Source organism: Arabidopsis thaliana, chromosome 3 (assembly GCF_000001735.4).
Source record: "Arabidopsis thaliana chromosome 3, partial sequence".
In the NCBI taxonomy this organism is placed as follows: Eukaryota; Viridiplantae; Streptophyta; class Magnoliopsida; order Brassicales; family Brassicaceae; genus Arabidopsis; species Arabidopsis thaliana.
The window spans coordinates 18,142,480-18,154,842 of record NC_003074.8 but is presented as its reverse complement, the minus strand read 5'-3'; the positions used below and the strand labels follow the sequence as shown (position 1 = coordinate 18,154,842).

At 33.7% G+C, this 12,363-nt stretch overlaps 4 protein-coding genes across 6 annotated transcripts; 3 read left to right on the top strand and 1 right to left on the bottom strand.

Moving 5' to 3' along the window:
• Nucleotides 1-1,199: 1,199 nt before the first annotated feature.
• Nucleotides 1,200-2,607, top strand: AT3G48970 (Heavy metal transport/detoxification superfamily protein). 3 transcript variants are annotated; one of them, NM_114756.3, is made up of 3 exons: nt 1,200-1,552; nt 1,670-1,751; nt 2,101-2,607. In NM_114756.3, exons 1-3 carry the CDS (start codon nt 1,547-1,549, stop codon nt 2,433-2,435), a joined length of 423 nt encoding a protein of 140 aa, NP_566913.1. In that variant the 5' UTR covers nt 1,200-1,546; the 3' UTR covers nt 2,436-2,607. The 3 variants fall into 3 exon arrangements, with proteins under 3 accessions (NP_566913.1, NP_001326960.1, NP_001326961.1); NM_001339391.1 differs by having other exon boundaries at nt 1,442-1,552; nt 1,651-1,751; nt 2,101-2,573; NM_001339390.1 differs by having other exon boundaries at nt 1,200-1,751.
• Nucleotides 2,608-3,430: 823 nt separating this feature from the next.
• AT3G48960 (Ribosomal protein L13e family protein) lies at nt 3,431-4,399 on the top strand (the record flags this gene model as incomplete). The annotated part of the gene is made up of 4 exons (NM_114755.1): nt 3,431-3,536; nt 3,687-3,820; nt 3,919-4,077; nt 4,178-4,399. 4 exons carry the CDS (start codon nt 3,431-3,433, stop codon nt 4,397-4,399), a joined length of 621 nt encoding a protein of 206 aa, NP_190465.1.
• A 385-nt stretch (nt 4,400-4,784) lies between these two features.
• Nucleotides 4,785-7,172, bottom strand: AT3G48950 (Pectin lyase-like superfamily protein). Its single transcript, NM_001339389.1, has 5 exons — nt 7,129-7,172; nt 6,485-6,826; nt 6,005-6,128; nt 5,676-5,921; nt 4,785-5,553 (listed from the first exon to the last, which is right to left on the bottom strand). The coding sequence occupies exons 2-5, from the start codon at nt 6,824-6,826 to the stop codon at nt 4,856-4,858; spliced, it is 1,410 nt and encodes a 469-aa protein (NP_001319713.1). The 5' UTR covers nt 7,129-7,172; the 3' UTR covers nt 4,785-4,855.
• A 3,359-nt stretch (nt 7,173-10,531) lies between these two features.
• AT3G48940 (Remorin family protein) lies at nt 10,532-12,225 on the top strand. The gene is made up of 5 exons (NM_114753.2): nt 10,532-10,800; nt 11,067-11,108; nt 11,371-11,458; nt 11,586-11,667; nt 11,786-12,225. The coding sequence occupies exons 1-5, from the start codon at nt 10,680-10,682 to the stop codon at nt 11,978-11,980; spliced, it is 528 nt and encodes a 175-aa protein (NP_190463.1). The 5' UTR covers nt 10,532-10,679; the 3' UTR covers nt 11,981-12,225.
• Nucleotides 12,226-12,363: the final 138 nt, after the last annotated feature.

The window sequence follows — 12,363 nt, the reverse complement described above, 5'->3', positions numbered from 1 at the left end:
AAATTGCATTTTGAGGCAAAGATAGACAATCTATCGTAATTATCCGAACCAATCAAATAATTGACATAGGGACATCAGTAATCATGTATCTTCTTTTCCGGTTAGGTTCATGTTTAAATATCAGTTTTAAAAAGTGACAACAACTAACAAACCGAGCATTGATTTGGACCACAATAAAGCACACATGTGATTTAGAGAAAATGGACCCTTTTTGTTTATCCCTTTTTTTAAGTGATTAGTTCTACTATATCATATAGTTTCGACGATTTTGTTACGACATGACATTTGCATATATAGAGCTGTCTTGGTCGGAGTTCACTGTTCAATAAAGGGTTTAGGCTTTCGTGGTGCGGAAGCTTAATATATCACAATAATCATTTTTGTGTGAGAATATTCGTTACCAATTTCAAAGTTAATGGATCATTATAGGTCTCATATATTTAGGAATATGTACTCGTCATTTGAAAATATCATCGTCTTGATTCTTCTTAATCAAATGGAAACAGAATGATGAGGAAAAAGCAGCTAATACCAATTATGATGGATTAACAAATCTTTTTAGGAGTGTCCTCTTTGACATTTTTGAATTAAAGCTCATGCTTCAGAAAATATCCATGTCCCTACCTTAATCACAACTTCACATCAAAAATCTGACTATACGCTCTTGCTTTTACATTTTCACAATAATATTCACAAAAAAGTTGATTAATTTCATATAATACTACTATCAATGAAAGTCAAGTATCGAAATTCAAATTCTAAACCGAATCCTCATCATGTATCAAAAAAACCTTTAATGGTTATTCAAAAAGTTCATTGTATTATCGGAAAATTTAGTTACTCGAAACGATCTTTGATATATAATTTTCTTTATCAAATTATTTCATCATGATTCATGAATCATGCCTCCAAGAAATTGCATTTAATTTAATAAACCAAAAAGATAATGTAGTTTATAGGTTTCTCGATTTTTGTTATTTTCCTAAATGAGATTTCTCAATTATTTCATTACTAAAGTATATTAAAACATGATAAGATATTTGAACTAAAAAAGTGAAGGGTTCACGAAAGCTTTGCATAAATCCGTATTTTCATATTAGTTTGCTTTATAGTAGGGACTGCTTCTATTATCATTATCAATTAACCATTTATCGGTTTATAAATTTGATGCCTAACTTAAATTATATTTGTTGGCAAATAAAATAGAAAGTAATTGGAAGGGAGTGAGAGCGATATGATTTGGGGCAGAGAAGAAAACCTAAAGCTCACACTCACACCTTTTTTGTTACTATTTCACGCGTGCTATGCTCTTCCTTTGTCTCCCTATTTCACAACCCAAGAACCCTTTCCATAATAACTTATACTATCATAAAATATGAAAATACTAATCAAAATATTAGTAGTATTTATTCACACACATATACATAATCGACCTATATATATAGACACACACACTTAGGAGACTTTGTGCACTGCTTCATTCTCTATAACCAAGTATAAGCTTGGAGGGGGTTATTTTTCTAAAAGGGATTGAGTTTTTAAGATCATGTCTGTGAGTATCTCTACCTCACTCCATTCTTCTTACTTATTGCCCTCGGTTTACAATTCACACAAATATTTCAATAGATATAGAGCTTGAATTTGTAATAGCTGAAATGTGTGTTTGTAGATGACAGTGGAGATAAGAGTTCCAAACTTGGATTGTGAAGGATGTGCTTCTAAGCTTAGGAAGACTCTACTCAAGCTTAAAGGTATTGAAAGCTTTTGAGTTTTAAATATGTTTCTTCTTCTTCGTTCAATCTAAGTATTGAGTGCTTACACAAATTTTGGTTTGGTTTTGACTTTTAAGATGTTAACCAAAGTTAAACTATCTGTTATTTTTATCAAATATTTCTTAATTTTTCAAGCCAATATATGTTTTATTAAAGATTTTTCAGTTTGGTATGCTTTTATTTTCATTTTTGTAGATATCTAAATTTAACATCTCAACCAAATTCTTAAGAATAATGAACCGATTCAAATGGAACATCAACTTTCCGGTTCTTTCACATGGTCAGATGGTTTAACTAATTTATCCGGTTGTTATTGGTTTACGTACAGGAGTGGAAGAAGTGGAAGTAGAGATGGAAACCCAAAAAGTGACGGCTCGAGGATACCGGTTAGAGGAAAAGAAGGTATTGAAAGCGGTACGACGTGCCGGTAAGGCAGCTGAACTGTGGCCATACCGGTTAGGTAATAGCCATTTTGCCTCTTTCTATAAATATCCTTCTTACGTGACCAACCACTATTACTCTGATGCACACCGTACGGATCCCACCGGTGGTGTCCACACTTTCTTCCACACTCCCGCGGATTACTCGGTTGCTGTGGCTGGAGATGAGATCGCGGCTTCGATGTTTAGCGATGATAATCCCCATGCTTGTACTATTATGTAGTCTTTTAGTATACAAAAATATGTTTTCAGTTCATCTTCTTCGTCCAAATTTGATTTGATGTGATTTTTTTTGTACAACTAATGTTGGAATGAGAAAGTAAAATATATATGTTGTGTTTTAGTCTGAATAAATTGGATCAACATGATCTAAACAAATACAATCCGATTCAAAATCTCTTTCATACGATTAAAATGATTTGTAGTTTTTCAAGATCCGAACCACTACGAAACTGAAATTACAAGACCGTAAATGATTTCTAAGCCTCTCTTTAAGTGTGCTAAACCGAAATTAGATTACGCAGGGAAGGTTTTGGTTCAATTCAAGTAAAAACCGGTACAAGTGAATTAGAGAGGCAATAACCAAGTTGGTCAGGGAATTGGTGGAAGACCGATTGGTTTCCTAACGACGTCGTTTCAGAAGCCAATAAAAGAAGCTCATATATAAGAATTAGAATTTAGGGTTTTTTGGTAACGTGTGAGAGAATTCTCTTTTCTCTACGAGTTGTCTCGGGTGAGTTCTCTTCTCTCTTTCAGGGTTTTTGAAGTAAATAAGACCGAGCGATCGTATTATTCGTTTTCGACTTCATCTTAATTCGGTCTTCCAAGTTTGTATTGTTTCTGTAATTCTCTCTCTCTTTCATGATTGCATCAGTGTGAGTCTGTGATAATATAATAAGCGTTTTTCTGAGTTCATTGATCGGTTGTGTGTTCTGCGTTAGAATTTCATTAATTGATGAGTTTTTTGTTTGTTTGTGGTGTGTTTTGCTAACAAGTCACACCTTTACTATAGTTTTAATAAGCGTCTTCTACAACCTGAAGATATTTCTATTTTCTAATCTGTTTTTTCTTGTTTGATGTTAGCCTAGCTATAGCATTTAGATGGCTTTTAGCTTTGTAGGGTGAAGTCATACCATTTAACTTCTCTTGAGCGTAATGGTTTAATGCAGCACTATTCACATGTTGGTGGTTGTTGATTTTGCAGCTTGACTTGAAGAAATGAAGCACAATAATGTTATCCCCAATGGTCACTTCAAAAAGAAGTGGGAAAACTATGTCAAAACTTCGTTCAACCAACCTGCCATGAAAACCAGAAGAAGAATTGGTTAGTAGTAATGTCACCACTACTACTGCTTTTGCTATCTTAATGTCACCACTACTATATTTTTTTTTGGTTTTATGTGCCATGGTTTTATTAGAAGTTTTACCATAATCCCATCTCAATTTGATTATTTGGTGTGTAATGTTTACTCAGCGAGGCAGAATAAGGCTGTGAAGATCTTTCCCCGTCCCACTGCTGGACCTATCCGACCTGTTGTACATGCTCAGACTCTTACGTACAACATGAAAGTCAGAGCCGGTAAAGGATTCACTCTTGAAGAGCTAAAGGTTTGTAATATCTCTCTGTTCTTCATTAGCTTTTGTGTTTTGTTTCTTGTTGGATATCGTTTAAATTGTTTTTTCTTTCTGATTGTTGATAAATTTAGGCTGCTGGTATCCCCAAGAAGTTGGCTCCTACAATCGGTATTTCTGTTGACCATCATCGCAAGAACCGGTCTTTGGAGGGTTTTCAAACCAACGTCCAGAGGCTGAAAACCTACAAGGCTAAGTTGGTTATCTTCCCGCGCTGTGCCCGAACGGTCAAGGTACTCCTTCGCAAGCAACTGGTTTAGGGTTCAGTGGACTGTATGAATGGAATGGATTTGGATATGATCTCTTTGTTGTTATGCTTTTGTTTGTGTTTAGGTTGGTGATTCTGCACAACAAGAGTTGGCCAATGCAACACAAGTCCAAGTAGATCACATGCCTATCGTTCGTGAAATGCCAACAATGGAGCTTGTGAAGCTGACATCTGACATGAAATTGTTCAATGCTTATGACAAGATCCGTCTAGAGGGCATAAACAAGAGACATGCTGGTGTTAGAGCCAAGAGAGCTGCTGAGGCTGAGAAAGAAGAGAAGAAGTGAGTATCTTTCTTCATAGCTTGAAGAAACTTTTTATCTTTGTCATCTTTTGGATTTTAATTCTTGTGTATCACACTCTGCTTTTTTATCCTTAAATCTTCGATTTTGTTGCTACCTTGCTTCTCTGTTTTATGGAGAAGATCATTATCACACATCCTATTAGCTTCTGTGTTAAATCCTCACTCAAACCTTATCCACTCCTAACTAAATGTTAAAACTTAAAACAGGACTTAACCACAAGCTGATTATCTTCAATAATCGATCACAAGTCAACTTTAACGACAACAACAACAAAAGAAAAAGTCAACTTGGTTTGCTTCTTGAACCAGAACATGCTTTGTGAACATTCTAAGTAAGACTAAGAGTGCTTTAATACGGATTTTGGCTTCTTATTTCATTATAATGAAATTTCATATAAAGTATTAATGCATCTTAATCTGTTAATATCACTATACTACGTCAAAGAAAGCACTTCTTCAATACAACACTCTCAATCGGAATCAAATCAGACGGAAACGCACAGTCAACATTCTTCGCCTGAGCTTTCTTCTCAGGCAACAAACTACATGGCTCTGGCGTAACTCTGCTGGTAACTCCAGCCACATCTGTACAATTCCACTGCATTTTCTTAGCCTTAGCCGCCAAAGCTATAGTCACATTCGAGATACAAATACCCGTAAACGGATCTTTATCAATCCCGTCGAGACTCGCTGACATTGTAACATTCTCCGCCGTCATATCGCGGTAATTGATATTAGTAATTTCCGGCAACGCCTTGGGATCAAATCCTTCGTCAGGATGACTACCGTAGTTTCCACTCATCCAGAAAACATATTTCATCGTCTTCATTGTGATCCTCCTAGCGTAAATATCCTTGACGTAAGCGCCACGTCCCACCGCAGTTTTGATTCGGATGGCGGATTCGGTGTTGGTTAGAGTTACATCTTCGATTCTAACGTCTTTGATTCCTCCGGACATTTCACTTCCTAAGGCTACTCCTGCACTCTTTGGGGAGATGCATGTCAGCCGTCGGATCGAGAGTTGCTGCGTCGGCATTCCGAATTTGATTCCGTATTGGTCCCAACCGCTTTTGACGGCGATGCAGTCGTCTCCGGAGACTATGTAACAGTCTTCGATCAATGTGTTTGTGCAAGAATCTGAAAAAACAAGAAACAGAGCCGTTGGAAACCCAAACAAAAACAGAGGATGACATTGTGCCAAGTCAGATTTTAGAAATGCCAGGTAGGATAATAAGGTTGCCACGTAGGATAAACATTACCTGGATTGATACCGTCGGTGTTGGGAACAGTGACGGGAGCAAGAACGGTGACGGATTTGACAATGACGCTATTACAATAGACAGGATGAATATTCCACGACGGCGAATCGATCAATGTGATGTTCGAGATTTGAATGTTTTTGGAGAACAAGATCTCGATCAAGTACGGTCTTGTTATTTTGAACTGCTTCTTCTTGAATTTGTCCCACCAATACTGTCCCTGTCCGTTGATCGTTCCGTTGTTACCTATAATCAAGAAAACAATCAAAATAAGAATCGGAATATATGATCAAGCATATCATGGTGTGATATATTGCGTTGGAACTTACCAGTGATAACCACGTCGGTTAGGTTTGTACCGGAGATGAGACTGTTGAATCTCCCGGTTCCGGTTCCGTCTCTTCCTTTCCCGTACGATGGCAATGGAGCGATAACTGGCCATTCAGATTCATCCTGTTTATGTCAAGAACGGATTTGGTTTTTGTAAAGACATATTAATTCGTTATATAGGTCGAAAACAAACCGGGTGCAATATTTAGATATGTGTATTAAATGTACGAGGTGCTTTAGAAAAAATTCTAACGTCAACGTCTCTACTAGGCAAAATTTGATTCATTAGGAGTAGTGTGATTTGGTCATCAGTATAGATTGTTATGGTATATGAAACGTAGAGACGTTTAATTCGGATCCAACACAACCTAAACCAAAAACTAAACGTAGAAACGTTTAATTCTATTCAATTACACTCTAGTCACTATTGTTCTTAAGTTTTTTAAAAATATGAATGAAACGGTTTTAAACACACTTACCTGAGATGCAAGGATGGTAGCACCTCGCTGGATGAACAAAGTGAAATGGCTTGTAAGGTTAAAACTTCCGGTAAGCCATTTTCCGGGAGGTACTACGAGTTGAGCTCCGCCATCGGTTGCCATTTGGCTGAGCTTGCTTATGGCATTTCTAAACGCTTTTGTATTAGAAGTTTTTCCATCTCCAACCGCACCAAAATCAGTCAGTATTGCACTATGTTTCCGGCAATTCAGCGCTGAAAATTCAATCTTGGAAGTCACCGAATTTCGGTGACTCCGGGATTCAATCGCCGGAAAAAGGAATATAGCCAAAAAGACTAGTAAACCAAACGTTGGTCTAATCATCTACACAACATAGAAACATGCAAAATATATGAATCGAATTAGTATTTCCAGAATATATTTTATTGGTTTAGATAGTTTGATCTTCTATAGTTTTGATAACAAAAAATTGTATAAGCTAACCAATATTATTCAACATATTTTTTTGTCTACAGCAATATTCAACATCTAATAAACTATGATCTTGTAATTTTGTCGCAAAGAATGTTACAAGATTAGCGGGTATATAAAAATACAAACTTCGAGTAACAAATAAAATTACGACAGTGGAAGAAAAACAATAAGAACAAAAAAATGCTCTTTACCTTAAGATATTTTTAAACAGAGGAATATGTCTTCCTTCTGGTTTGATCGTCTGTGGGAGCCAACAGAAGAGAGTGATGTATATATGGGATCCCTAAATATTTATAGATTTTGTTTCTCAACACATACAATAAAGTTTATTTTTCTCCCGACTCAAATCTCGTACATGCAAGTTTAAAACAAGAAAATAATAATATAGATTTATGATTATATGATTGTGTTTCCATCTTTACAATAATAGAATTCTAAAATTAGAATTCTGTAGTTAACCACTTGGGATTATTAGCAGAACTCTCATTGCTGACCTGATTCTTACCAATTTTAAATTTGGACCACTATATTTATAGAAATACGTTATTAAATGGATGGATTTTATATCATTGTGAGAATTAAATTTATATATATTTAATTAATTAGATGTTTAATTTCTTTTACTATTGAGTCAATGACTATTGAGAAAAAAATCCTTAAATAATTAATTTTATTCAGGAAAGTTATTAGCTAAGATTAACATTTATCAACACACTACCCACTTTGACTAACTTTAACATCATTCATCTTATCAAACTTTTGTTTTTATATTTAGGTAACTGATATAATTGAGTATCATCTACATATACATTTTTAAAGCCATTTTGTGAAATAAATCCTAGAGTTAGAACTTATTTACAATGGCTGCCACATCTTTTTAATTATTAATTTTCTTTTGGTAATAAATTGATTAACAAACAAAAAATATTCCAAATATATTCCAATCCCATATATCACGCAGATTTCTCTAAAATTTGAACTAGATTTTGAAAACTATTTAAGACAAAAAATATTTGACAAACCAAAATACAATTGCAATCCCTTAAAATGAGCAAAACGCACCTAAATACATTTTTTATCAGTTCACAAATCTTCTTTCTCCAATATTTGAATTAGATTTCGACAACTATTTAAAACAAAAAATTGTTTGACAAACTAAAATATAATTGCAATCCCGTAAAATATTTTTTTAAATTAGCGGTGTATCGCATAGTTTTTTAACGGGACGGATTTGGCAGAACGGGTTTGGAAGGATGTTATTTAATAACAATTATAAACTATAAAATATAAATATTTTATAGCTAAATATAATTTATAAACTTTAATATATACTAATTTTAAAAAAAAATTTGTCTCCGCGGTATGTCGCGGATTATAATCTAGTTAAAATATATCATAGCAATAAAAAAACGGCCACATCTTATTTTCTTATGCACATTTGGTAGTTTATTTGTTGTTAGCTAATTTGTTTTGCTTTTCAACACTAGCTACTAGCTACGATCAGATTTGTTAAACTTTGGACTAAACACTCTTAGGGTTGAGCATATTTTTCTCTGGTACTCATGGATTTTCTTTTGAAACTTTCGATGCATGTGTCTTCATATGTATATGTATAGCAAAAGGCGATCTTATGCTTCTTGATAGGTGTTGATAATGATGAAAATTAGTATTTTGGATCTAGTTAATATTTCTTTCCACTTATGAATCTTCATACTTTGTCTTCTACAAGGCATTACCACGCAATCATTTCCTAAGCGTACGTTGATCATTTTGCATTTTTGCAAGATCACTTGCAAAAGACGTTCTTATAGGCGTTTGCGTTTTGTAAAAATATTTACGAAATCTTACTTTTAATGAGAGACTTCAAAATGAAGATGAATGTCAGCAAAAAAGAAAAAAGATGAACGTCTGCGTTTCTTGAATTTTATGTACAAATGTTTAACATTTTAGTTATTTAAATTTTTAACTACAAATGTTAATTTGTAAATGGAATATAGGTTGTCATGTTGTGTCTAATCGGTTGTACATTTTAGTTATTTAAAAAGAGAGACGGTTGTAAGTCGCGGGCAAACGAGGTTGTGGTCACTCCCATTATAGACTAGTGACATTCATCACTATTTCTCTCCTTTTACTCCTTAGTCATTCTACAAACTCTAGTTGCATATCTCTCTACCACTCTACTTCAATTCAAAACTATATGACCCAAAACGTCATATCTTGTACTAGTTTCATTAATATTAATGCAATTCAATTAACAGAACGAAAAAAAACAAAGAAGGTTTCATTGACTTGAACAACAATACGAATCAATGATGTATGAAGAAAACTGCATGATTATATCATACGAAGATAGAAATGAGAATTAGTGGATTAAAAACAAGAGAAATACAAAAAATATAGAAAATTGTGGATTGCATTGCTATAATTAAATCCTCTAAACTCCTTTTTCTAAAAAAACATCGTAAAAATCACTACAAAAAATACTTTTGATAACGTCACTTTATGTAAGTCACTTAGTAAACCGATTTTAAATTTTTTACCAGGAAGGAATATGATGTCGGTTTAGTGTATATGTTCATTTTATAAGAATTTTAATATTGTAGATGAGTCATTAGGCCTATTTACACAAAAGTCCAGTCAAAATATGTTTATTTGGTTTGATCTCTTATAGTTAGAGACTTTCAGAGCTTATTCACAAATGACGTTAACAGTGAGTATCTTTCACGTCATTCGATATTACAACACTTTCTAACCAACGGTCTTTTTCTTACATCATTTTACCGACGTTAAATACGATATTAAACAACGTGATTAGCCATCTTTTTGTAGTGAATTTCTTACTTCAATTTTCTCTTTGACCCATCTTATTTGATTTATGCAATGCCTAGAGTTTACAGTTTTTAATTCCAATATTAACTAGTCCCTACCTTCAAACATGCTCCTCTTGCTATTACCATGCATTGCTATATCTACCCGTACTTGCGCCGAAACTACTTGCAGAACTTAAAAACGAAGTTTACGGTTTTGAAGTGTCATACTTAATAGGCATTTCAAAACTATTTAGAGAGAAAATACAGTGATTGGTTTGCTTATACTTTAAATTTTGGCTTCAATCAAAAGAAATGAATTTGTATTTATAGAGTATACCACGTCAAGATCAGATACCGGATCCTAGGCTAACCCGACGTAAGTTATTGATTGGTTTACCTGTTCTCCTCCCATCGAGAGTTGGGTTGTTGTTGGAGAGAGGTTGTACGTACGTGAGTCGTGACGGTGAGCTTGTTAGTCATTTTCCCTTTATTCTGCCAACGTGTACATAATTCAGTTTTGGTATATAGTAAATTTTATGCGAAACAAAAGCTGAAAATTAACATGTTTATTATCAAAAAAATGTGGCTGAATTCTGAAATATCATTATTAGTTAGGTGCGTTTTAGGAAATCAGTAATGAATAATGATCGTGCACAACAATAAACTGGACAAAATAGCATTTGTTCTTTTTTTCTGTCACGAATAATTTCATTTAAGAAAAAAATATAGAAAGTCATTTATATGCCAACGAGAGACAGGACATTGCTAAATCCAGCTCAGGACATTAGAAAGTTATTCTCACAATCTCTATAAAATAATCCATGTCAACAAAAAAAAAACCTCTATTAAACATTAATCGAATTTCTAATTCATTATGAAATATAATCAGAAGAGTCCTCATCTTATTGATCAATCGTAATACACAAGAAACCATGACTTTAGAGGAGCAGAAGAAAGTCATAATGCCCGAGGCCGTCGCATCGGAGCCATCACCACCATCCAAGGAGGAGAAGTCCGACGATTCGAAAGCTATTGTTCTCGTCGTCGCTGCAAGTAACAAATCTTTTAAATTTCACTGAACAAGAATTACATATTTAAATTGCAAAAACTACTTCAACTATTTCATATTGTTCGTTTTCTCTAATTTTCTTCTTCTTCTTCACAATATAGTTTATAACACTTGTTGGTATAATTATTGTTTATATATCTAATATATTTTGGCCATGTAAACAAAATGTTTTTTTTTCTTTTGGCTAAATTAATACTGTTATATTTTCGGCAAAGAACTGTAACCTTTTCAATTTTTGTTGTTGTTGCAGAAGAACCTACGGAAGACAAGAAAGTAGGTTCAGTTCACCGAGGTAATCAACGTTATAGTTAGATCATGATTGATACATAACCAGGAAAACAAAATATTTTAACTTTTTATTTGATTTTTTTACCTGATAATAATAGTTAATATCAGTGAAGTTTATCCAATATCTAACTTTTAGCCAAAAATTTCACCTGCGGAAGAAAAAATATTAATTAAGTTTATCTAATTTCAGTAATTTACATGATAATATTAGTTCATTTTTCTCTAGATTTTTTTTTTCTGATAATTCATGGTGTGTGTGTATGAAGATGCTGTTTTGGTTAGACTCGAGCAAGATAAGAGGATATCTCTAATCAAAGCTTGGGAAGAGGCTGAGAAATCCAAAGTGGAGAACAAGTGAGTCCTAAAGAAGTTTATATAATCCATTGTTTTGATGAATTTCCAAATTTTTAGTTCCATGATATTTTTTTTTGTGTTCCCTATATATTTGTATGTAATCTCATTTATTAACTTTATGAAACAGAGCTCAGAAGAAGATTTCTTCAGTTGGAGCTTGGGAAAACAGCAAGAAAGCTTCTGTGGAAGCTGAGCTAAAAAAGATCGAGGTAAAAGTGTAATTCTTTATTCTTTCAATTTTGTTGTTTTATTTTTAACTTTTACATGAAATGCTTTCCACTTTTCACATTATTCTAATTTATCCGCTGGAAATATGAATGATAACAGGAGCAACTAAATAAGAAGAAAGCACACTACACAGAGCAAATGAAGAACAAGATAGCTCAAATCCACAAGGAAGCTGAGGAGAAGAGAGCGATGACCGAAGCTAAACGCGGAGAAGATGTTCTCAAAGCCGAAGAAATGGCTGCAAAGTACCGTGCCACCGGAACTGCTCCAACCAAGCTATTTGGATTCTTCTGATCGGAGAAATGGTCTTTGATGTTGCATTGTGGTTTCATTTGTTATTAACTTGAGAAAGAAGAGATTATTGGTAGTTGAAGTGGTTGGTGTGGGTTTCATTTGGCAACATAAAAAGTTACATGGCCATAATGTAACGTCTTATTATGTTTGGAGTAATGTGTTTTACTCATGTGTAATTTGTACAGCTTAACCTTGAGAGACTTCTTTTGAACTTTCTAAACTTAAACTCCCAATTATTTCGTTTCAAGTTTTCTTCTTCAATCTCATGGTCCAAGTAAAAATACACCAATACCAAAATATTGTTACATTTAAGTTTAGTAAAAACAATTAAGAAAAATAACCAAAATTTTGCACTATTTAAGATTAGATTTTTAATATATATT

Excerpts from the sequence above, each read along its gene's own strand:
- AT3G48970 (NM_114756.3), top strand. Across the intron at positions 1,752-2,100 it reads GACTCTACTCAAGCTTAAAG|GAGTGGAAGAAGTGGAAGTA; the intron begins GTATTGAAAGCT and ends GTTTACGTACAG.
- AT3G48940 (NM_114753.2), top strand. The coding sequence starts at position 10,680 with ATGACTTTAGAGGAGCAGAAGAAAGTCATAATGCCCGAGGCCGTCGCA. Across the intron at positions 10,801-11,066 it reads TGTTCTCGTCGTCGCTGCAA|AAGAACCTACGGAAGACAAG; the intron begins GTAACAAATCTT and ends TTGTTGTTGCAG. Across the intron at positions 11,459-11,585 it reads AAATCCAAAGTGGAGAACAA|AGCTCAGAAGAAGATTTCTT; the intron begins GTGAGTCCTAAA and ends TTTATGAAACAG.
- AT3G48950 (NM_001339389.1), bottom strand. The coding sequence starts at position 6,826 with ATGATTAGACCAACGTTTGGTTTACTAGTCTTTTTGGCTATATTCCTT. Across the intron at positions 6,129-6,484 it reads CTACCATCCTTGCATCTCAG|GATGAATCTGAATGGCCAGT; the intron begins GTAAGTGTGTTT and ends TGACATAAACAG. Across the intron at positions 5,922-6,004 it reads AACCGACGTGGTTATCACTG|GTAACAACGGAACGATCAAC; the intron begins GTAAGTTCCAAC and ends TCTTGATTATAG.